The sequence below is a fragment of the Crocodylus porosus genome, unplaced genomic scaffold, assembly GCF_001723895.1.
Source record: "Crocodylus porosus isolate Cpor-Errol unplaced genomic scaffold, CroPor_comp1, whole genome shotgun sequence".
Taxonomy (NCBI): Eukaryota; Metazoa; Chordata; order Crocodylia; family Crocodylidae; genus Crocodylus; species Crocodylus porosus.
This window is the reverse complement of record NW_017728931.1, coordinates 44,269,346-44,291,469: the sequence shown is the minus strand read 5'-3', so window position 1 is coordinate 44,291,469 and position 22,124 is coordinate 44,269,346. Positions and strand designations below refer to the sequence as shown.

General features: G+C 42.5%; 1 protein-coding gene across 1 annotated transcript in view; it reads left to right on the top strand.

Annotated features, from left to right (window-relative positions):
* The window catches only part of NUP37 (nucleoporin 37), a 39,361-nt gene extending 19,842 nt beyond the window's left edge, over positions 1 to 19,519 (top strand). Inside the window, exons 5-9 of the mRNA XM_019544745.1 lie at positions 6,741 to 6,831; positions 11,106 to 11,284; positions 13,095 to 13,145; positions 13,994 to 14,087; positions 19,377 to 19,519. Of these exons, the coding sequence (XP_019400290.1) occupies positions 6,741 to 6,831; positions 11,106 to 11,284; positions 13,095 to 13,145; positions 13,994 to 14,087; positions 19,377 to 19,490 (529 nt within the window). The 3' untranslated portion in view covers positions 19,491 to 19,519. The remainder of the gene's footprint in view (positions 1 to 6,740; positions 6,832 to 11,105; positions 11,285 to 13,094; positions 13,146 to 13,993; positions 14,088 to 19,376) is intronic.
* Positions 19,520 to 22,124: the final 2,605 nt, after the last annotated feature.

Sequence of the window (22,124 nt, the reverse complement as noted above, 5' to 3'; positions counted from 1 at the left end):
CAGCCCGTTTCACACACCCCTAATACTTATGTACGGTCTAGCCAAATTCCTCATCTTCAAGAAATCTCCCCACAGGTGGTTCACCATTCTGGAGCATGTTTTATAATAAGGCTGGATATTGCAATTTTACCATATCTCTCATCCTCCAGGCTTCTGTGGTATGGATCTTAATTTGGCCTTCCAACTAAGTCATATGTCCTCGCCCCTTCTGGCGTAATGCCCAATTTAAATTCTCCAGCTAGGTCTCTTAACAGTTTTTCTGTCTCCCACAACAACTCACCAGAACTCCTTATGGGGCTTTGGGTGGGTGGGGAGCAGTGTTTGGGAGCAGGACAGGCATGGTCTGCTCCCTGCATGCCCTGCCCTATGGGGGAGGGTAGCTGGGGCAGGGTGTGGAGGGGGGTATGTGTGCATGTGGGGAGGAGGAGGAAGGAACGTGCAGCATAGCTTGTTTAGGGCAGTCAGTGCCATGCTCCTACCCATGACTCCCAGCTTCTGGCAGGACTGTTCCCAGCGTGGCTGCAGCTGGCCAAGCTCACATTGTGACCAGGAGGCAAGAGGAGCATGGCAACACTCAGCCACCTGCAGCCATGCTTGGAACAGCCTTGCTGGAAGCTGCACACTCATTCAGCGGGGCTGTTCTGCTTCTCTTGTCTCCAGCTGCGGCTGCTGCTCCTCTTTCTCCTCCTCTGGCCCCTGCAGAAAAAAAGTTTCTGCCAGGCAGCTTCTGCCCAGTGCATGGAGCTCTGGCTCTAGCTCCCAGCTGCCTTCTACACACTCCACCTCCCTGGAGCAATGAGCAGCCACCTAAAGGTGGGCGCAGCAGGTGGGAGGCAATTGGGAGCTGGAGCTCCATACACTGGACAGGAGCCACCTGGCTGAAGCTCCCTGCCCCACCTCCATCCCCCTCCCTCCCCCACCCCCTGGCCCACCCAGAGTAGGAGCCGCAGCTGGAGGCAAGGAAGCAGAGCAGGCCTGCCGTCCCTGGCCAGCACACAGCTTTTGATGGGGCTCTTCATTTTGTAGCAGCACCTGGTCAGGTGCTGCTGTGCTCTCCTCACCTCCAGTGACCACTCCTGCTTCTGCCCCTACTGTGCTACTCTGGGCAGGCAGGCAGAGGTGGTGGGGGAATGTCAGCCCAGCTGCACCTACTGGAGCTGAGGGGAACAGAGCAGCATCCGGCTGGCTGCAGCTACACTGGGAACAGGCCTGTCAGAACCTGCACTTTGTCAAAGGCTGGGGATGTCAGGAGTGCAGTGTGGGCTGCCCTGGCAGGAGCAAGTAGAGTTTAGCCCCATGTAGAGCACAGTGGGGGCAGCTGCAGGCCAGAGCCATCTAACTGGCAAGCTGTATTTTGCCCACACCTGGTATAGAGCCAGGGTGGCAGCAACCTGTGGTCCACAGGTCAGATTCAGTCCAGCAAGTGATCAAATCCAGCTCATAAAGCCAGTACATCTGCAACATTTCTGCAGGAAGTGGACACAGCAGAGGGAAGCAGTGCTGGTGGCCAGGTCTGAAGTGGTGGCCACCTTCAGAGCTAGCTCCATTTAAACAGTCTGCTGCTTCAAAAGGTTGTCTGTTGATGCCTGGTATAGAGTATCAGCACAACAGCATAAAGCTTATTTTGAGCTTTTGTTCTTCACTTATCTATGCTAAAAGTTCTCATTTTTTCTGTAGGGTGAATCACACTTGAATAGTGCTTTAGGGATCTTTTACCATTCCAACCCCACTCACTACTATTTTTAATATTGCTGAATATTTTTCCCATTCATTCCATATTCCTCTGGCAACTACAACAACTGTATATGTGGAGAAGTAATATTAGAAAATATATTCTTTATTTTAGATGTCATTTTAACAGCTAGAAATTAAGAGGAGGCAGCACAGTGTGATCACCCCTTTCTGCAGACCACCTGGAAATTCTCCTTGAATCACAGTAGATAACTAATGCTCTGCCAGACTTCTATTCTATAACTAATGTGCTTGATCAGCTTTTCTGGAGGTATGGATAAGCTTGTGATTTTTATTGTCTGTTTTTTATTTACCTATTTCTCCTTATTTACTACAGTTGTGTAAAGAATATCTGAGCATGATGGCTCAGTACAGATTAGGAGTTTTGTATGCAAAATGTATTGTCAATACTAGTTTTGCTTATGAAGCAAGTATTTCATTTCTGCAACTAAAGCAATGTAGTGTAGCATCCATTTAAACCATTACTGGTGGTTTTAAGGAAAATCATCTCCTTTTCCACTTGTCTGTAACTTTTGGGGGAAATGTTATGACATTTTTATTATACTTGGCCCAAAGGTGATGTTTTTTGTCTTGGAAAGTTTGACAGTTTATTTTTGTTCTTTGTGAAGTATGAAGTAAGGGTGATTTTCACACTTCAAGAACGTTTTTTCAGATGCTCTAATATTTTCTTTGCCAAGTTTAATAGAAGTTGGTTGCACAATAAAATTGATGCATATAAGCAGTGTGTCGTTTGCCTAACCTATCCAGAGCACGTGGGATATGATTATGTGAATGTAGCTATGAATATCTTAACACTGACATAAATTCAGTTGAATTGCTATTTTTTGTTTTGATGATTTTATCTGAGATTTGTTTGTAAAACAGGAACATGTATTTCAATGTGCTGTCATTTCAAGAAATGAGTTATAAAGGTTCCAATAAAAGCATGCAGTATTATATGGTATTAGAACTGTCTTAGTTGAATGGTCATACTAAAATAAACTTCATTATTTGAAATTTACACAACAATGGATATTTCAAGTTGTTTTCCCTTGGTTTGCAAAGAAATGGATGGTTAAGACAATCTGGAGGGGTTTTCAGTCATGTGTTTCTCTTATGGGACTCATAGATAAAATACCTAATCCTGCAATTTTGACATAAAATGAAACAGATAAAAGAATGGCACTTTATGAATAAACAACAAAGGAAAGGAGAAAGCATGCATTTCTATTTCCACACCTTATCATCTCATTTACTGCTGAGAAGGAAACACGATGGCATAGTACTTTGGCCAAAATGATTCACCATCTTCAGTTATGCCATAATTCTCTCTCCACACAGTGAATATACATGAAAAGTTTTGATTTGACTTGGAAAGATGTACAAGGGAAAGATTTTGGCAGTGCAAGAAAGTATTGTATGTTTCTAAATTACTTATTCAGTTTTTTAAACACTTGTGAATTGTTAGAATAAGGATACACATCCCTCAGGATTGGAGACCCTATGATTTCTAAAGGGAAAGCAGATATTTGATCTATTGTGGTTTAGCATGGGAAGACAGCATTGTTCATTAAATATATTTACTTTATTTCACATATTTTTTGTCTAAACTATTGATGTATTACTTAAAAGTATGTTGAAATCTCTCTAACATAAAGTTTTAAGCACCCTAGCAAAATATGAATTTAAAAGGTCTGGGAGTGTGTAAAAACTTTGCTACCTCTTTGAAGACTGAATAGATGTGGCTGCTGGTAAGATTGTTAATCTCCTCTCTTACAGATTATACACTTGCAATTGGATTCTAGTATTTAATTGAGACATATCCAAGAAAAATCCAGTTGCTCAGTTAATGACTGAGCAAATTTCATCTTTCATGCTGACTAAGAATTAACTCATTGTTCCTCTATCTCATTATCTTTAACTGGGAAAGCCTATTCCTTTTATAAGATTTTAGTTTTTCATGTCAAATAGAGAGTTCAGGGAAATAACTTTGTAATGGTCCTAGGACAGGGGAGTTAAACTTCTGGCCTACAGGCCAAATGCGGCCTATGAAGCCATGAATCTGATCCTCAAGGCTCCTCACGGGTTAGGAAATTTGGTGGTGGGGGAGGAGTGGCAGTTAATACTGCCACCCCTCTCCTGCTGCAAAATTCCCAAGCCCCAGAGAGCCAGATCAGAGCTGGGCTGTGCCACCTTCCCCTTGATCCTGCACAGCTGGATAGGGGCTGGGTTACTCCATCCTCTCCACCCTTCACCCCAACATGGCCAGGTTTGGGCTGGGCCACACCCCTTCCCTTCCCCCACAGGGCTGGGCCATGCCTCTTCTCTTACACACACATACACCTGGATTGGGCCCTGTCTTGCTCTGTTGCATACTAGATTAGGCCCACTAACCCAATTTGGCCTGCAGACACTGAGCACTGTCCATCTGGCCTGAGGCAGGGAAAGGTTGGGCACCACCACCCTAAGATAATGCCCTAAGCAGGTCTATTGTAAAGTAGTTCAATTACCCTTTTGTTAAACATTGTCGTTTTTCCCTTTGGATCAAACACAATGTTTACTATAGGTAATATATAACCTCATCTACTCTGGGAAAGAGCCAAAGAAACTTGGAATAAATTACTAACCCTGGGCAGTAAGAATGCTAGACCAGACAGCTGACAGAAATAAATATGCTGTAGCTCAGGTTGTTTCCTCTTAAAAATCGCGGTTTTTGAACCTCCAGGTGGTTGGCTTTATGGCAGTTTTGTAATTTTTCTGTTCCTTGTCTTTTTTAATCTATACTAAGTGTTCTTTTGGTGAAGAGTGAGCTTTGCACATTTCCTTCCTCTTACTGGGCCTTTGAAGGATTCGCACTATGGGCATTTAAACTAAATATGACCTGTTTTTCACAAATACTGCAGCTGCATTGGTGCTATCAGCAACATAATCTCAGCTGTAAACTGTAGTGCAGATATTCTCACCCTGCTGTGTTGAAAAAGGGGGTTTAAAAAAAAACTGGTAAATCCTAGTATGCAGAGAAGTATAAAACCCATATTAGTCCTTGCTTTACACTTCCCATTTCTAGTTACTTATTTCACTGTTCATATGCTCTTCTCCCAGTGCTGCTTCCAGTTATATATCATTTTGGACACAAACTGCTGCTAAGATTTGCATCCTGGGCACAAAACCCAGTTGGATCATGGGTGATGCTGACTCCATGGGGAAGTATTAGCATGGTGCCACCAACAGCCAGGAAGTTACTATCCCCTGCAGCTCCTGCTGTCGCCCGGTGCTGCTTAATCCTGACATCACAGGACCTTGCTGAATTTAGCAGCTCCTGCCCTTAAGCAGGCCCAAACTCCTACCCCCTCCCTGAGTGCCATTTTAACTCCTAACCACTCACCCCTCTGACATCTGTTTCCAGTGCCCTCTATAACTCAGTTCTCAGGGCTCATGACATGACCCAGCTACCCACTTTTAGTTATACCACTAGTGTTTGCTTACCTACACAAGGAGCATATCTACACGAGCAGTTAGTGTGACTGAATCTACTCTGGCTCAGTTTGAATCAGAATAAACTAATCCTGATGTCACCATCTACACATGCCTTCAAGCACAGTAATTTACTGTGCTGCTGGATACCACTTGTATTTGAAGCAGGCCATAAATTAGTCTACTGTGCTCTAATTGCTGTGTACATGTAGATGGTGACACTACTGTGCAGCAAAATAGTGCGCTGAGCAATAAAGTGTCTAATGTAGACATGCCCAAGAAATGGTAGGTGTTTTCCAAATGCAACAAAAGGAGTAAGACCAGGTTCATGGCTTATTCGTTACAATCTTAGTTTTGTCCCAAGTGAGTTATGTAGCTTGCGCAGTTGGAGATGTTTCCTCTCACATGTCTAAACCAATAATGATGAATGCCAGAGAGGGTAATGATTAGGTGACAGGTAACTCTAGATATATCCAGTTCAGTGCTCTCCCTCTAAAATATCCATCCCTGCCCCTATCAGAAACAGGATACTGGGCTAGATAGACCATTGGTCTGACCTAATATAGCATTTCTTATGTTCTTACTAGATTCTTCTGTTCATTCCTTTTCTAGCATCCCTGTTTCATTTTTAGTTTCTTTATATTCCACCCCAATAGTCAACCCCTTCACTCCAAAGGCAATTCACTTAGAAATGTTAGCAAGCCAAATAGTTAAGTGGATGACTTGGTCATACACTTTCTGGTAGCACGGGTTCGTTATATTGATCAAATCAATATAACGTTCTTCCTATCCATTATTTTTCTCATTATTATTTGTGGTGTAGTACACAGTCTGCAAAGCTGGCAGAGTTATGAATAAAGTGAGAGTGAATGTCATGTAGTATTATAAAGTAATTTATGGTATGGCTTGTTGACTATATTTTGGTGGAATTCAAGCTGGGTATTGTCTTTCAAAACAGTATGTGAATATATATATAGTTATCACTTCTAACAGTAGTATCATTAATAGTATAATAATTGTTATGGTGTTAAGTTCATGCTATGGAAATTTTTCATTTAACTGAAGCTACAGAGACAGCTGCTATACACTATGTATACTGACATCTCTGTTTACATGGTCCATGATTTAGTACCATTGGCCTTTACATATGCTTGATCAGTCTTAGCATGTTGAAGTATTAGGAGAGAGAACTGGGGAGGGAAACAAAATTTTAATTGTAACAGAAAAATGCTTAAATGTGAATAAAAATTAATATACATCTTTTTAAGTCCTAAAAATCTACTTCTGCACACGTGCCTGATCTAAGTGCTAAGAAGTACTTAGCACCTTATGTTCTGTTGATTTAAGTGTTTGCAGGTGTTTAATGTATCGCAATGTTAAAACTTCTGTTAACATGTTTTCTGCTCAAAAGGTAGGGTATAGGTACCAGATCAAATTTACCTTCTTCTCTGTGGTGTCATTAGGTCAGAGGTAGAAATTAATATTTTTACAGTGAAGCACCAATCAATACTTTAATATTGTACTTTTTTTAATAGGGTTTGGGATCTGGAAGGAAATCAAAAGGCTTATTTTGTTCTTCGTTCCCCTGGAGTGAGTGTGTGCTGGCATCCTGAGGAAGCTTTTAAGGTTGTGCTTTGCAGTTTACTTTCTTAAACCTATATGAAGAGTCGTACTGTTCAAAAACTATAAAATATTGAAGTCTTAATAAGATTGGCGTTTAAGGCACCAAAAAAGAAATTTATTTTTACTTTTCATTAGCAATAGATTCTGTAAATTTACTAGCTTTGCAAAGGCTAAATATGATAACCAAGATTTAGTGCTGGGTATAATTTTTCCAAAAACAAGGAACATTCTCTATATTCCACCACCATGTCATTTTGTATTTGTTCTCTCAGTATGTCCCTTTGTTTTCCAGGTCTGCCTCTGCTTACTGAGATTCTAAATTCTGTTGATATCTAAATTTTAACAGGTTAAATGCATCTTAATCACTTTGAATTGAGATACAGGTTTCCCCTCCACCCCCCTGTTCCAAACAGTAAATGGCTCGGTTTGTTGTCTTCTCCTAGTTCCTTGGCAACCTGTTACTAAAAGAGCAAATAACTTTGAAGTTGGTTAATATGAGTTATTTCCACCCATCTCCTTATACAACTTCCTGATTTACCTTTTTATCTGTTTGGATGTCACACATCCTACTGCTTAATTCTATTGTCCCTCTCCATTTCAACAGTCTTATTCAACTCAGTTGATTTAATCCAGGGGTTGGCAACCTATGCCTTGTAGGGTAGATCCAGTCCATGAAGAGGTCCAGTCTGGCAAGGGGGATATGCAGCATGGAGATGTACCATGCCACCCATCTCCTTTACAGCACTTTTGCTGCAGAGCCTTCTTCCTTGCTAGGTCTGTACTTACCCTCACTGCAGAGGCGTTAGGGATCAAAAGAGTCAACTGGCCACTCTGTTCCTGATCTAATGAAATCAACCCACTTCCCCCCTCTCCCCTCACTCCCCATTCCCTTTTTCCTTCTATTTAAAACCCATTCTTTCTGCAAGTCTATCCATAGCATCTGACAAAGTAGTTCATTCCCTACAAAAGCTCGTATCTCACTGAACCAGTTAGTCTCTAAGGGCCCTGGCAGACATTGTATTTATAATGCAATTAATGCCAAAAATTTCTGTATGCCATGCATTCAGCCAATTCATAGTTCCATAAAATTGAAAACCAGCCACAAAGATGTTCCACATATATAATTGAAGTGGTGGTGCCAACAATCACCTGATCACAACAATCAGGGGCAACTTCGAATCCCAGTATAGCATCCAGAGCTGTCCCCAGCCCAAACCCAAGCTGAAAACTCAGCTCAACATTGGTATCAAACATGTGGTAGCCCTGGAGTCTGGGATAGTTGCTCCCCGCCTCATATGCGAGGTTATGCTAGGGACAGCCCCAGTCATGCAGTTGGGATCTGAGAAATGTTATGGCCTATTGCAAATATCGCACGTCCTGCCATGCACATCTAGAATGGCAGAATGCATGAGGTTTGGGGTGGAGGATAAGAGTCCCTGGCTCCCAATTGTGCTATTATTTTAACATGTCCCAGGGGCCTACGGTGCCACCCTGCCTTACTGTCTGCGTGACATATTGTCTTATGGATCATTGAGCTGACATTCAGTTTATGAACTTATAGTTAAGAACCACTGGACTTCATGCCGGAAGCGTGCTGCATGGTGGGTCCTTTAATCTTGCAGTTTTCCCTGTGTGTCCCCTGCCACTGATTGGCAAAGGATCCTCGTTGGCCCCGTTGCTTGATCCTAATGGCCAGGAGGCAAAAAAACACAATTTTAAATACACCACAGTTTTTGCTTCCGTCTGGTCAGCAGCAAGTGGCAAGGCCGCTGGGGCCTCTCCACCAATCAGTCAGCAGTGGGAGGCAAAAACTGGCATATTTAAAACCATGGTTTTCACCTCCCTAAGTAATAAGGTTAATTTTAAAAATTCTTCCTTTAAAAAGGCCCCAGTAACTTATGGGCATACTGCTACATTCCTTTCCATCCTGATGTAGTCTACTCTGAGCCATAGGAGAGGTGGAGGTTGGTTTATAGCATGCATGGAAGGTCTGATAGGAGTAGTTTCAGCTGAGAGTGAATTTCAGGTTCTAATGAATAATGAGCAAATATAGTACAATAAAAAGCCCTTAAATAAACCTTTCAAATTTCTTCCCAATGTGTCATTCACCGTCAGAATTTTTCCAGACAGTTTCATTTCTGTCCCAGTGAATCCCTTCTGAACTTAGGCTAGTGTTATTGTCTGTCAGTGTTACAGTGCCCACAGGTATGATGGCTACTCTAGAACAAAACAGAGAGATGTGGTCACTTCCTCACCGTCAGCCCTTCTAAGTCTTAGATGAGTCACAGCCGATGAGGCAGCAGACTGTCAGAAGAAAGCAAGAAGGGGCATGAGGAGGGTTTCAATCCATGAGGTCACACAGTAACACAGTTTAAGAGTGCACAACCCTCAGTGCTTTAATTCTTCATGTTTTCATCCCTATTTTAAACAAAGCTGATAGTGGATGTCAATGTTTGGTTTATCATGGGCATTTCTATAAGACATTCATTTATTTTGAGGAGGAGGGGAGATTCATGGGTGAAATTTGCTTAGAGTATATAGAAGGTGCAGTAAAAAATCTAAATAGATTTGAAATCCCAGTGTATTCATCTCAGCACACAAGGGAGTTTTGAGGATTAAATAGCTGATGCTTGTACAGCAGTTTGTAAATGTTAATTAGTAGTCATACTCACATCCTGACACTTTTTAGGGTTGGAGACTTTGTACACTGTATTCAACTTCATTATTGACTCTGGCTTTGCTGCCTTAGAGATCAGTGTTCGCATTTTCTCTCTGATGCACCCATCAGTTGCTGCCTGAAGTATCAGTTTCAAACATCCGTTCAAGTTACCATAAAACGATTGTGAATACTTGCACTCTGTTCTCTCTTTATACAGTGTATAAAAATATATAAAAGAAATAAAGTAAGATTAAAAAATACATTCCTGTAGATAAGTATTACAGACTAGATTCACTCTAAACATAGTTACAAAGTACCAAAATATGAAGTGGATCTACAAGGCTTTACTTGCCCTTACCTCTGACCCTTATTAGAAAGCAGTATTTCTGTTGGAGGGTTTGTCTAAAAGAGGACACACCTTCCTCCAAACAGATATATTGGAACTTTTAAGTCCCTCTGTCAAAAACCTCCTTAACAGTATTTTCTCAAAATGTTGTTCTAATCCAATGGGATTATCTCCCTTGTGACGCTTCTTGTTTGTAAAATCATACTTTATTATGTCAAAGTGGGGTAATTAGCATTTTTCATTTCTCAAACATACTTGGACATTAATTTTTTTTTAAGTGTCTACTTAATTATTATATACATCTTAATGTTCCCCTCAAAGCATCTTGGGATAGTTTAATCTAGCGGGGGCCAGTCTCTTCTGCAGGGGTACCACATATTAGCCCCCACAACCTCCTTGAGTGCTACTGTGATCCACTTCCCCTGCCCAATCTGCTGCTCTCCTTTCTGCTCCATGCCCCATGCTTGTCTTCTAATCTGATGCTTACCTTTCTGCCCTCTGTTGTGCTGCCTGCCCTCTCCCCAAAGTGCCACACACACAAGCTGTCCATGCTACTTGTGGCATGTGTGCTACAGGTTGGCCAGGCCTGGCTTAATCCAAAAACTCATTCCACACAATTGAGCAAACAGATTCTTGAGCAAGTAACATTGAGTAGAACTTGTTTAGATAAAATAATTGTTATATTTTGAAAATAAATAAGCCAATAGACTATTACATTAGTTGGCACAGGTAATTCATCCATTTTTTTGCTAGATCAGAGTCCAAAACAAGAGTTTCCGAGTTCTGTTAAAATAAGCTTAGCCTCTGGTCCCACATGCAGTCAACATTGGTATTCCCTGGTCATTATAAAAATTATTAGATTTCTATTTCTGCATGGCCAAACCACTTCTAAAAATATATGAGAAGGCCTACAGTTCAACATACGTAACATGGGAATTGATAATACGAAAATTATTCCCACTAATTTAAATACTAAAAGTTTGGTTTCATTTTTGTTTTGTTTCATGTTCTACATCAAGAATACCTTTCAACTCTAATAAGCCTTTGTCATGTCTTTTACATCAAGAATACCTTTCAACTCTAATAAGCCTTTGTCATGTCTATTACATCAAGAATACCTTTCAACTCTAATAAGCCTTTGTCATGTCTATTAATGCTTGGCTGCAGGAGGATAAGATTTGCTATGTAGTAACTTAAGATTTAAAATTTGGCTTTGGCAAAGAATGCAGTTTACAAAGTTGTATTAAAATGCATCTATTACTTCTCTTACAGTTGATGGTAGCAGAGAAGAATGGAACGATACGATTCTACGATCTCACTACACAGCAAGCCATTCTATCTCTTGAGTCCGGACAAATGCCGCTGATGTCAGCAGACTGGTGTTTAAAAAACACCTTTAGAATTGGAGCAGTAGCTGGGAATGATTGGCTAATCTGGGATATCAGGTCCAGGTATCATCAAATTACTGAGCAAGACATCCTCACCATATTCTTTCTATTTACATTATTAGAAGTGCTATTTTTACTATGTTTTTGTTAACCAATTAGCATTGCATGTAGTCATCCCACTCACTTGTGATTTAAATGAAGTTAACCGAGCATTCATAAATAATGCAGGTATCTGCAATATTCTTTATATATCTTTCCCTAGTGAAAGCAACAGCAAGTCAGTCCATTTTTTTCACTGCCAAGGTGTGTCTCCTGACATAGGTAACAACTAGGGCTGTGCGAAACAGCACCATTTCACTTCAACTTGTGTTTTGATGTTTCGACGGAACAGTGTTTTGTTTCCAATTCAGTTTTGTTTTGAAAGCACTGTTCCGTTGCATTTCGTCAAAACAGCTTTGCTGTTTTGCGTTTCACCCACACCCTGGGAGGAGTCCAGCAGAACCTTCCCAGGGGTGCAGGCAGGAGGCTGCCACTGCTGCTGGGAGCTGATCCTGGTGGAGGGAGGTAGAGCGCGCAGCCCCAGTGCTGTGCATCATTTCCTTCCACCAGGCAGTAAGCCGCTAGGAGCTGAGCCCAGTGGAGGGGGCTGGTGCACAGCACCAGCAGTGCACGCCATCTCCCTTCACCCCGGTGGCTCCAGCCCTGTGGAACTCAGCCCAATGGCAGGAAGCAGTGCAGCACCAGCTCTGCCTGCCTCCTGCTACCAGGCTGGTTTCCATGGGGCTGGTGGAGCCGATGGGAGCACAGCCCAGTGTCAGGAGGTGGGCAGAGCTGGCGCTGTGCTCCCATCAGCTCCTCTGGCCCCACGGAGTGCAGCCTGGTGGCAGGAGGTGGGGAGAGCCCGGACTGTACTCCCCACCTGGCTGAGCCATAGGGGGCTTTAGAGCTGCTGGGAACGCAACCCTGGCTCTCCCCTGCCTCCCACCACCTGGCTGCTGCTTTGAAACTTGAAACATTCTGAAACTTTCAGAACGTTTCGACTGGCCTCATTTCATTTCAAGGTTGTTTCAAAGCCCTTCATTTTGTTTCAGTGTTGCTGTTTCAAGGTCAAAATAAGTCAAAATGAAACAGCTGGCAAAATTTCGCACAGCCCTAGTAACAACTGGAGATTTTGGGGTCACTCTTTAAATGCTGCCTTTACCCCAGGATGGGATTATCCTGTTCCCATTTCAGGAGTGTCCCAGATTCCCTCAATCCATTGTGCTATATAGCCTTCTGAAAATTTCACCTTCTTAAGTGGGGTTAGACCTCAAACTTTCTGTGCTGGAGACCCAATTTAATCACAAGCTGTTTCATTGGAGGCATCTAATTTTTTTTTCCCACCCTTCCTTGAATGGGGACACAAATATACCTTCTATATTCCTTGCTGCTTTTGGCATCCCATGTTTTTCTTTCCCATCAGTCTTCCGTGTTATTAAATATAGTATGTCTTAAACAGAAAGGTAGGGGAATCTCTTAAATTCTAAAACAACATGCAACTAACATCCAGAGGAGAAGTTCTGTAAGGCCGAGGTCCAAAGGAAATTTTAAAAAATTAAAATTTCTCTTGAGATTCTATGCAACTTCCCCCCCTTTTTATCTCTTCCTCTCTCACAGGTGGACTCCTCAGCCTGTCAGGACCCCAATGTGAGACTGCCTACCTGCCAAAATAAAATTGATCTTTTTTTTGTAGATTCCCCACATCCCATTCCATTTGAACTTGCCACTCCTGTAAATAATTTCTATTTTTTGCCCTTCTGATGTGAAGTTCAGTATAAGTACCATTTGCTACAGCTTGCAGAATGGTTCTTATACTAAATGGTATATTTTACAGGTATCCACAAGATAAAAGACCTGTCCACGCAGATCGAGCCAAATTATTCAGGTATTTTTTTGTTTTATATTCCTAGTATTAGTATTCTACAGTTACATATAGGGACTTACCTGAGTCATAGTGAAACAATGGGTTTTTCATGGCCTGTTCACAGCACGCAGAGCCAATTTCATGGGCATTTCGCAGCAGTCCTTGCCACTGATTGGTAGAAGGTGTCTTCACTGTCTACTTCTACCACTTTTTTTTGGTTGATTTCATGGGGAATCGTGGCCAATGCCAGGTTTCCCAGTGATTGTGCACAACACCATGTCTTCTACGGTTTCTGAAAAATCCGCAAAACCACAATGTAGGTAGGTTTTATATAATATTATATATATATTATATAACATATCCTCAGCAGCTCTCAAAGGAGGTCACATATAAAGCTTATGAGGCAAAAAGATTTGAAGTGACTAGCTCAAGACATCCAGTAGGCTAGTGACAGTGCCAGGAATAGAACAGAAGTCTTTTGACTCTTAGTTCAAGTACTGTCTAGTACACCACACTTCTGCGTTACTAAGTATGCTTAGATGGAAAATATTGAAAATACAGAACTTTCCAGTTTTCATGTCCTTCCGTTAACAATTTTTAAAGAGCTGTGTCCTAAAGGATTCCACTCTGAGTGGGAGTTTGAGTGTGATTGGCATTTAGCAGGTGTTTTTTTTAAGATACATAGATTGTAAAAGGTAGTCATGAATAGTGAGTCTTTTCTAAAAAAATAATGTATTTTTGTTCATGTATTTCAATTTTACAGTGTTATTTCTGGAAGTTCAAACAATGCTTAACTACAAAAAATCAGGTTCATATATAATACTGGTAGTTTAACACTTGAATTTAAAAGCACTTTTTTTTTATTTTAGGTGGTCCCGAGTGAATGAAAATTTGTTTGCGACTACTGGCTATCCAGGAAAGATGTCTAGTCAACTTCTAGTTCATCATTCAGGACATCCTCAGGTAAAATTATATAATGCTGTATTCTGGGTGGGATTCATCTATTCTCTTTAAATCACATACGTAAATATCTAATAATTACCTTGAAAAGGTAACTAGGATTGCCTACAGGTGATTACTACTTGTTTTTCCAGACCAAAGAGGAGTTGACCACAATTTTCTGTATAATTAGTTTAGTTATGATATAACTAAGTCTCTGCTTTAGGTTTAAAGTAAGCGTATTTAAAATTCTTGATCAATTTATTAGAGGTGTGCTGATATATCGGTTGCCTCTCAGTTTGGCACCAATAAAATGGAAATTATGTTATTGGCTATCGGCTTTTTTTGGGCTGTTGTAGCCAATAATGTTCACCTATAACTATACCTTCTGGCCAGGGCCCTGGACACCTGGGTTCCTTCTCCCCCACCGGGCCAGTGCCCCTAGATGCCTGGGTTCCCTTGGGGAAACAGGTTTCCCCTTGCAACAGGCAGCATTCTAGCCTGCAAAGGGTCCTGCTCAGGGCTGCTGGGAGCAGAATGCAGGTGGCTCACATGTATGTGTGTGGCTGCATGCATGCACATGGCCAGGAATACAGCTGGGCAGCATGGAGAGCAACTCCCTGCAGGTAAGTCTGTGGAGGAAGGGCGCATGGGGGTGGGGGAAGATCAAGGCCCCCATAGTGAGGGAGCGAGTGAGGCAGAGGCTGGTGCATGCAACCTGGGGCCATGGCAGGGAGCGGGATGGAGCCATGGGCAGTTTATACAGGGTGGGGAGAGGGGGCAGTGGCTCCCCACTGCTGCATGCACCCCACAGAGGAGGCATGAAGGGGCATGGGCCCCCCCCACATTTTTGAATGGGGTGGACGCAGGCTGCTTGCTGTGGGTTTGAGGTTCTCCACTCTGCTGCCTTTCCCTCAGGAGCCCTGCGCCAACTGTGTGTACCCGGCAGGAGTGGGGACGGTGAGTTGTGTATCCCACTGCCAGGTGGGCAGGGGGCGTGCCATAGACATAGGGCTCCCAGGGCAAAGGCAGCAGGGTGGAGAGCCCCAAGCCCACACCAGGCACCCCACATCCATGCCCACCCCACTGGGCTCTGCTCTGTTTAAAAGTGTTCCTGGACTTAAAAATGGTGCCAGCAGCACTTGAACTAAAGCTGATTCTATGAGCTTCAGTTCAAGCACTCCCACTGCTGTTTTTAAGCACCGGGGTGCTGATACATGTGACACAGAAAGCTTCTGGAGCACACCAAAAAAACAAAGATTTATGTCAGTAATTTAAAATGCCTTACATTATTACAAAATATCGGTTATCAGATCCACATTGGCTGATATGGTTGGTTAGTAATCAGTTATCAGTATCGGCCAAGAAAATCTTCACCGGTGTACCCCTAAAATGTATGCAGATAAAAAATATGTACAAGGACTTGGAAAAGGTTGTTTGGAGGGGGGTCATGTTTTTTGAGGTGGGGGGTTAGCCAAAGAGTAATAAGAACAGAATTCTCTCCCCCAAGCAACATTGTTAGAGTCCTCATGAATGGGTTTAAAGTCTCAAGAACAAGGTCTAGATTATAAATTCTGCCAGAATTTTTGTCCATGTTGCTGAACTGATTTAAAGTTGAGGCTTGAGAAACAATATCATATTGCATAATGGTAACAACTGATAGGGAAGGTATAGGTCATGTGTCTTTGAAATGCTAAACAAAGATTATCAGTCAGATGAGTATGTTGCGTATTTCTTTTTTTGTATTTGGAAGAGGAATGAGAATCTGCTCTGTTGTTCCCTTCATTTTTTTGTGTGTTTTCATATGTAAATGTTTGGCTGGCTCAGAATCCTAGAAAATATGAATTCATATTTTCTTTAAAACATGCACATTGAATCATTCCATATTTAAGCTGCCAGTTACCGAATGCAAATAAAAACTAACACCTGCCAGAAATCCTACAGTATTTTGTAATTCTGATGCACTCTAGGGAAATAAATTGTTTTAATAGCACAGACGGAAAAAATATATTAGGCAAATTTTCATTATTTTGGACACACAAACATACTGTCTCCAAGCACCGTACTTAACTGTAATCTTGAATAACTGGTTTTATTAAAATAATCTTTGGTGCTGGGAGAACATTTGTAAATACCTTCTAATGGTTCCATTTTGTCATTTTAATGCTTTGCTTCAATGTATGTGTAATAGCTGATGGAACAGAATAGCAACTAATGAGATTTTTAATTTAAATTGCTGTACTTACTTGAATATGAGATGACCTTGAATATAAAACAACCCCACCATTAGTAGATTCTATACATGGAAATTTTTTGTTAGAATTTTTCAGGCATAGAATATAATTATTGGAGGTTTGCTTTGAATTTGTCCCCCTCCCACTGCTACAGCAGGGAAAATAAATCTGGGGGATTAGGTTATCCCCTTGCCCTCTGTCTCCCCCCAACTTCCTTCCCCTGAAGCCCTTTCCCCCTTCCTTACTGTCAAACCCTGTGCGTCCCTGAGCACATAGAAGGGAGAAGCAAACTGGAAAGTGCTGACCTAGAAATAAATATACCTGTACAGGCAGTCCTCAGACTTAAGATGCAATTTGTTCCTGAAAACTGCATCTTAAGTTAAAATGTCATAACTTGGAACGAATTTTCCCATAGGAACAATGTTAAAAAAGGAGAATTGGGTCCTTTACAATGCTCAACACAGCTGCCTCCAACTGGTAAGTCCCTTGTGGTGGGAGGGAAGGCGTGTGGAGGGACAGATCAATGCCCCTGCAGTGAGGGAGAGATTGGGACGGGCTGGGGCAAAAACTGCCAAACTGGGACAGGGGGACACAGGAAGGGGGTGGGGTAGCTCCCGCTGCTGCGCACCACCGGTCCGGGAGTGGCTTCTTCGGCTGCTCTGGCCACTGCTCCCACCACCAGTCTGGGAGGGCATGTGCCCCAAATCTCCACGGGGCAGATGGGGCTGGGGCTGCACCTAGCTGTGCTTCAGGTGGGGGGTGGAAGGCACTGGGAGCAGAAGCTATGCCCTTCTGTCACTCACCCAGCCAGTATGGGGCAGAACTGCTGTGCTGCCTCCAGACAAGTGGCCTGAACCAGTGGGACCCATCCTGCACCCCCTAGATGAGCAGTAGCTTCATCCCGCACCCCTCCACCCCATCCCAGCTTGACAAGCAGCGGCAGGGCTTGGGGGTGGTATGTGCCCCCAGATCAGGGTGGGCAGGGGAGCAGGGGCTATGGCAGGGCTGCAGTCACCCTAAAATTCACAATAGCCCCCCCACCCCCATAGCCTCTGCCACCCGCTCAGAGTGCTGCCTGGTGCAGCCTTGGCCCTGCCTGTCCCGCCCCAATCTGAGGGGACGTGCCCCACCATGCCCTGCCACTGCTCATCTAGCCAAGGCAGGAGTGGGGGCTCGCAGGACAAAGGAAGGCTTAGGGAAGGCAGAGTGGGGGGTGGGGGTGCGGGATAAAGCCATTGCTCATCCAGGAGGCAAGGGGAGGCCAGGGCGGCTCTTGCTGGTGCACACCGCTTGTCTAGAGGCAGCGCAGCGGCTCCACCCCGCCCCAGCTGGGCAAGCAGCAGGAGGGCATAGCCCCCACTCCCAGCACCATTTGCTGCCCACCTGGATCACAGCCCGGTGCAGCTCTAGCCCTGCCTGCCCCGAACACATCCGGGGGCATGCCCTTGGGGAGCAGTGGCAAGAGCAGCGGCCAGAGCCACCAGACAAGCCACTGCCAGACTGGCAGCGTACACTGGTGGGAGCTGCGCCCCCCCACCCCCGTGCCTCCCCTCCCCCAGGTGGGCAGCTTTTGCCCCAGCCCCAATCCCTCCCTCACTGCGGGGGTGTTGATCTGGTCCCCCACACCCCTTCCCTCCCCACCACCACAAGGGACTTACCAGCTGGAGGTAGCTGTGTCGAGCGTCGTGAATTCAAAACCCATGTTGGAACCTCAAAACGGGTTGTATATTTATAAAGGTCATAAGTGCCATTTATCGCAATTCCAAAGGTCGTAAGTCAAGGACTGCCTGTAGTAACTTGCATATAGAGAAATTACTACAGGTTCCCCTAGACTTTAGTTCATCCAGAATTGATGCAGTTTCCCTCTTTTGAAACCGCTGCAACTTTTAGGACAGGTAAACATAAACATAAGCAGCATTCTATATCTACTTGTATATAGTACAAACTGTGCATAACATCAGTCCAAAGCCAAAAGGTTCATGATTTACCGTGTAGGTTGTTGGCCTGGGCCCCACCAAAACCGCAGCATTTCAAGTCATAGTGACCCCACAGCTCAGCACTGCTCAGCATGTATGTGTACTCCAGATACCCCCCACAAAGGATCCATGTGCTAATTAGCCCCTGCTCATAACTGAAACCAGGTGTTATTGTCACGGGTGCTGGGATGCTCCAAAAATTTAGATGCAAATGAGGCAGAAAGCAGCCTGTTCCAACTCCGTTTCATAGAGGGTGGAGCCACAGTAATCATACATGACAAGCTGAGAGAGGGAGTGACAAAGGGATTCTGGGTAAGCTGCTTGGGGCTCCATTTGATGGTATTTATCAGACATTTAAAGCTGGTTAAAAAAGACTTCTTGGAAATGGGAAGAAAGGCTCAGCTCAGTTGTGCGCATAAAGAGGAAGTTGAAAGGTATTCAATGTGTAGTGGCTTGCCATGACTTGAAAAAGAATCAGCTCTGAAAGAGACCAAGTGCAATGGGCACTACCATATGTCTTATTCAGGTGGGCTGCACTAACCTATCCTTGTGATAGGTTCCTCTATCAGCATCTCAGCCTTTGTGGCTAAGAACAAATGCAAGCATTTTTGGTACCGTAGGCAGGGTATCAGGGCTGGCTCTGGCCTTCCTAGTGCCAGCCTAGTATTTCAGTATCTTCAGGGCCAGTGCCAGTTCCCTCTGGCGGGAACATGCACCCATTTTTTAAGGGCCCCACCAAAAAAAATATTTTCCTGTCAGTATGTCTGCCTTATGTGGGTCATGTGTTTTATAAACATGCACAGTGTTGGCTGCATTTAATCAACTTTAGACTCAGTTTCCATCACTGAGAACATACTGCTTTTGGCAGCAGTTTAACGATAGATATTGTATTTAATAAGGTTTTCTTGTGTGTGAATGTAAAATGAGGACCATTTTTTCCCCATGTTGATTGGGGGGAACCTCATCTTATATTTGAATAAATATGGTATTTGGTTTGGGTGGTTTAATTAGAATTTCAGATTTTTGTACGTCTGTTGAACTTACAGTCTCACATATACAGTCTGGAATAAAAAATGTGTATGATATGCTTTTCTCTTTTTTAGCCCATTCTCATTGGCTCAGCAGCTGTAGGATCTGGTCTGACCTGGCACAGAACTCTTCCATTATGCGCAGTTGGAGGAGATCATAAGATTTTCTTTTGGATAACAGAAATGTAAATAAACATTTGTTGTGATTGTTAAACTTTTCAAATACTGTTTTTCTGTAGTAAAATACAAAGAAATCTAGTCACTCACGTATATTTGTTGGGAAACTGTAAAAACAAAGTAATCAAAATATGCAGACAAAACAATTTAAATCCCTTTGCTTATGTATAGATTACATATAACAAGTTTTTGTAAAACATAGCTCAGGGACCAGATTCTCTTCTACCCATTAGATGTCTTAGTGGACTTAGATGCTGCGGTACAATTTTGTTCCACCCTGAAAAATCTGTTAATGTAGCTATCATTTGTAACACAGTGGGCACATCTATATTTGATTCTTACTGGGCATTAGCCTAATAACACTGCACAGTATTGTGTTACGGCAAAAACCGTACTAATAGTGTACTGCGTAAGGTTATTAGACTAATGCGCAGTAAGCATCGCTAAACCATGTGCCAGCGCTACTGCACATTAATTCTAGGGTACTGCATATTTAGTTAGTACTTTATTAAGGAAGTACTAAATTAAATGCGCAGTATCTAAGGCGAATTAATAAACATGTAGATACACCCACAGTCATACTCTTAAGCCTGAGTCACAAAATAGCAATGAGGAGGAAGACCAACCCACCTTTTGCATTAACTGTTTTTTGGAGACTTAAGGAGAGTGTAACATAAACACACTTAGGCACCTAAATCCACTCATGCACCTGATGGGTGGTATAGAATTGGCCCCATGTCTTCAATATTGGTATGTTTTTTCCTTTTGAAATCAAATGTATGTATTTTTCACAATACATTTGTTGAGATGTAAGAGGTTTTTTTTATACAGTCTCCATGAGACCATGTTCAGGTGACAGTTTTATCTAAATATGGGGCTATGCCTTTATGAAGATCTGAGCTGTATTAGCAGATCTTTCTGATGCTGTCAGTGCAACCCCTGCTTGCAGTCAACCAACTGCTTCTGTCCACTGGTAACAGCAAGCTTCTGTGGACATCGCCTTACTAAAAAGGAGAATGTTTGTTTTTTATCTACTGTCAGAAAATGTTATCCTTAAGCTATCAGTTTGCTATAGTGAGCACATTTGCTGAATGTACCTGTTACTGATAACACTGAACTGGTTTATTATATTAATAATCTGAGTAATTATTTTTAACTTTTGCCATATCTATAAGCTACTACCTATGAGAAATCGGGAAAATTGACTTATTTTCACAATATTAAGGGGATGAAGAAGGAATTAATTTTTTAGCGTTTGACTCTTTATATTAGTAACTAGTAGATGCATCTGATTTGGATTTTAAATTATTTTAAAGTAATCTTTTTATGTTGTCATGACCCTCACATGAAGTATAACAAATAGCCTGAGGAATATCCTTTTGATATACAGTTGTCTTTACCCAGCCTACAAGAAGGGGAGGGGCATGACGTGTCTGCTTTCTAGAAGTATTTTTCTTAACGCTCTAACCCAGTGGTTCTCAACCTCTGGGCCACAAAGACATTTGACAGTGTAGAAATGAGACGTATTACAGAATATTGATTTACTGCATTACTGTCAGATAACAGATACAAAACATTTTCAAATGGATACTCAGGAAGTGAGTTGTGTGGGTGCGGCCCACATAACACATTGAGAGCTGCAAGTGTAGCCCGCTGTGGCAAATAGGTTGACAACCACTGCTCTAACCCAGTGTCCAGAAATGAAGAAAAAGCCAGAGAGGGAGGTTGAGCCAGTAGAGACAGGCTTTCTGTCCCCTTACATAGCTCCATTAGTGCAAACTGGCTTTCCAGCTGTCATATCCAGACATTGAGTGGTTCACTCCAGAATAAATTTGCTATAGCAGCTCCTGTGTTATTGTTCATCCTTACTAGCAACATATAGGGTGTTGACAAAGTTAAGGGGACTTAACCGCAACTCAGAGAGGGTTACTTTCTTCTCTGACCATTATGGCAGTTGGTGATTACTGAAGTTACAGTCAGGACTATCATTTAGATTAACCTGAAGTTTGCCTGGTACACAACTATGTACCAGGCAAACTGGTACACAACCATGCCAGTATCAAGACAGCAAAAAGCTAGCTAAAAGCCATCCTTTAAAAATTCATTATTCCTTCACAACCTTTATTGCTTTCTTGAGAGGTTAATGTTTTAAACTCCACCAGAATTTACAAGAAACTTGACCATGAAATGTGTCAAAAAATAATTTATTTTTCCCACCACTGTCTGAAATTTGCTTTTCTCCAAATCAGACAGTGTCATTTTCTGTAAGAACTGGATTTTTGTTAATCTTTTTCAGAAAGGTGTAGCAGCTTTTTATTTTGAGTGATCAACAATGTGATTCTCCCCTACTCAAAGGCATCCAAAATGTAGAGCTGTTTGGGGCTTTTTTGAATTTTTTTCTCTCTCTCATTCTGCTTTATATTTATCTTTCCCTTTATTAAGTCCTGGTCCATTCATATTCTTATACCACATCTGTCTTCATGGTATTTGGGTATCCACATTCTATGTACAGCATACTTCCTACATTGTATTGATAGTTGCTGAGCCTTGAATACTTGTCTCAGCTGTTTTCTCATTTCAGTAGCAACTAATGCAATGGACATCCTTAGGGCTTTTATGTTCTTATGGGTTGTAACTTTAAAAAAA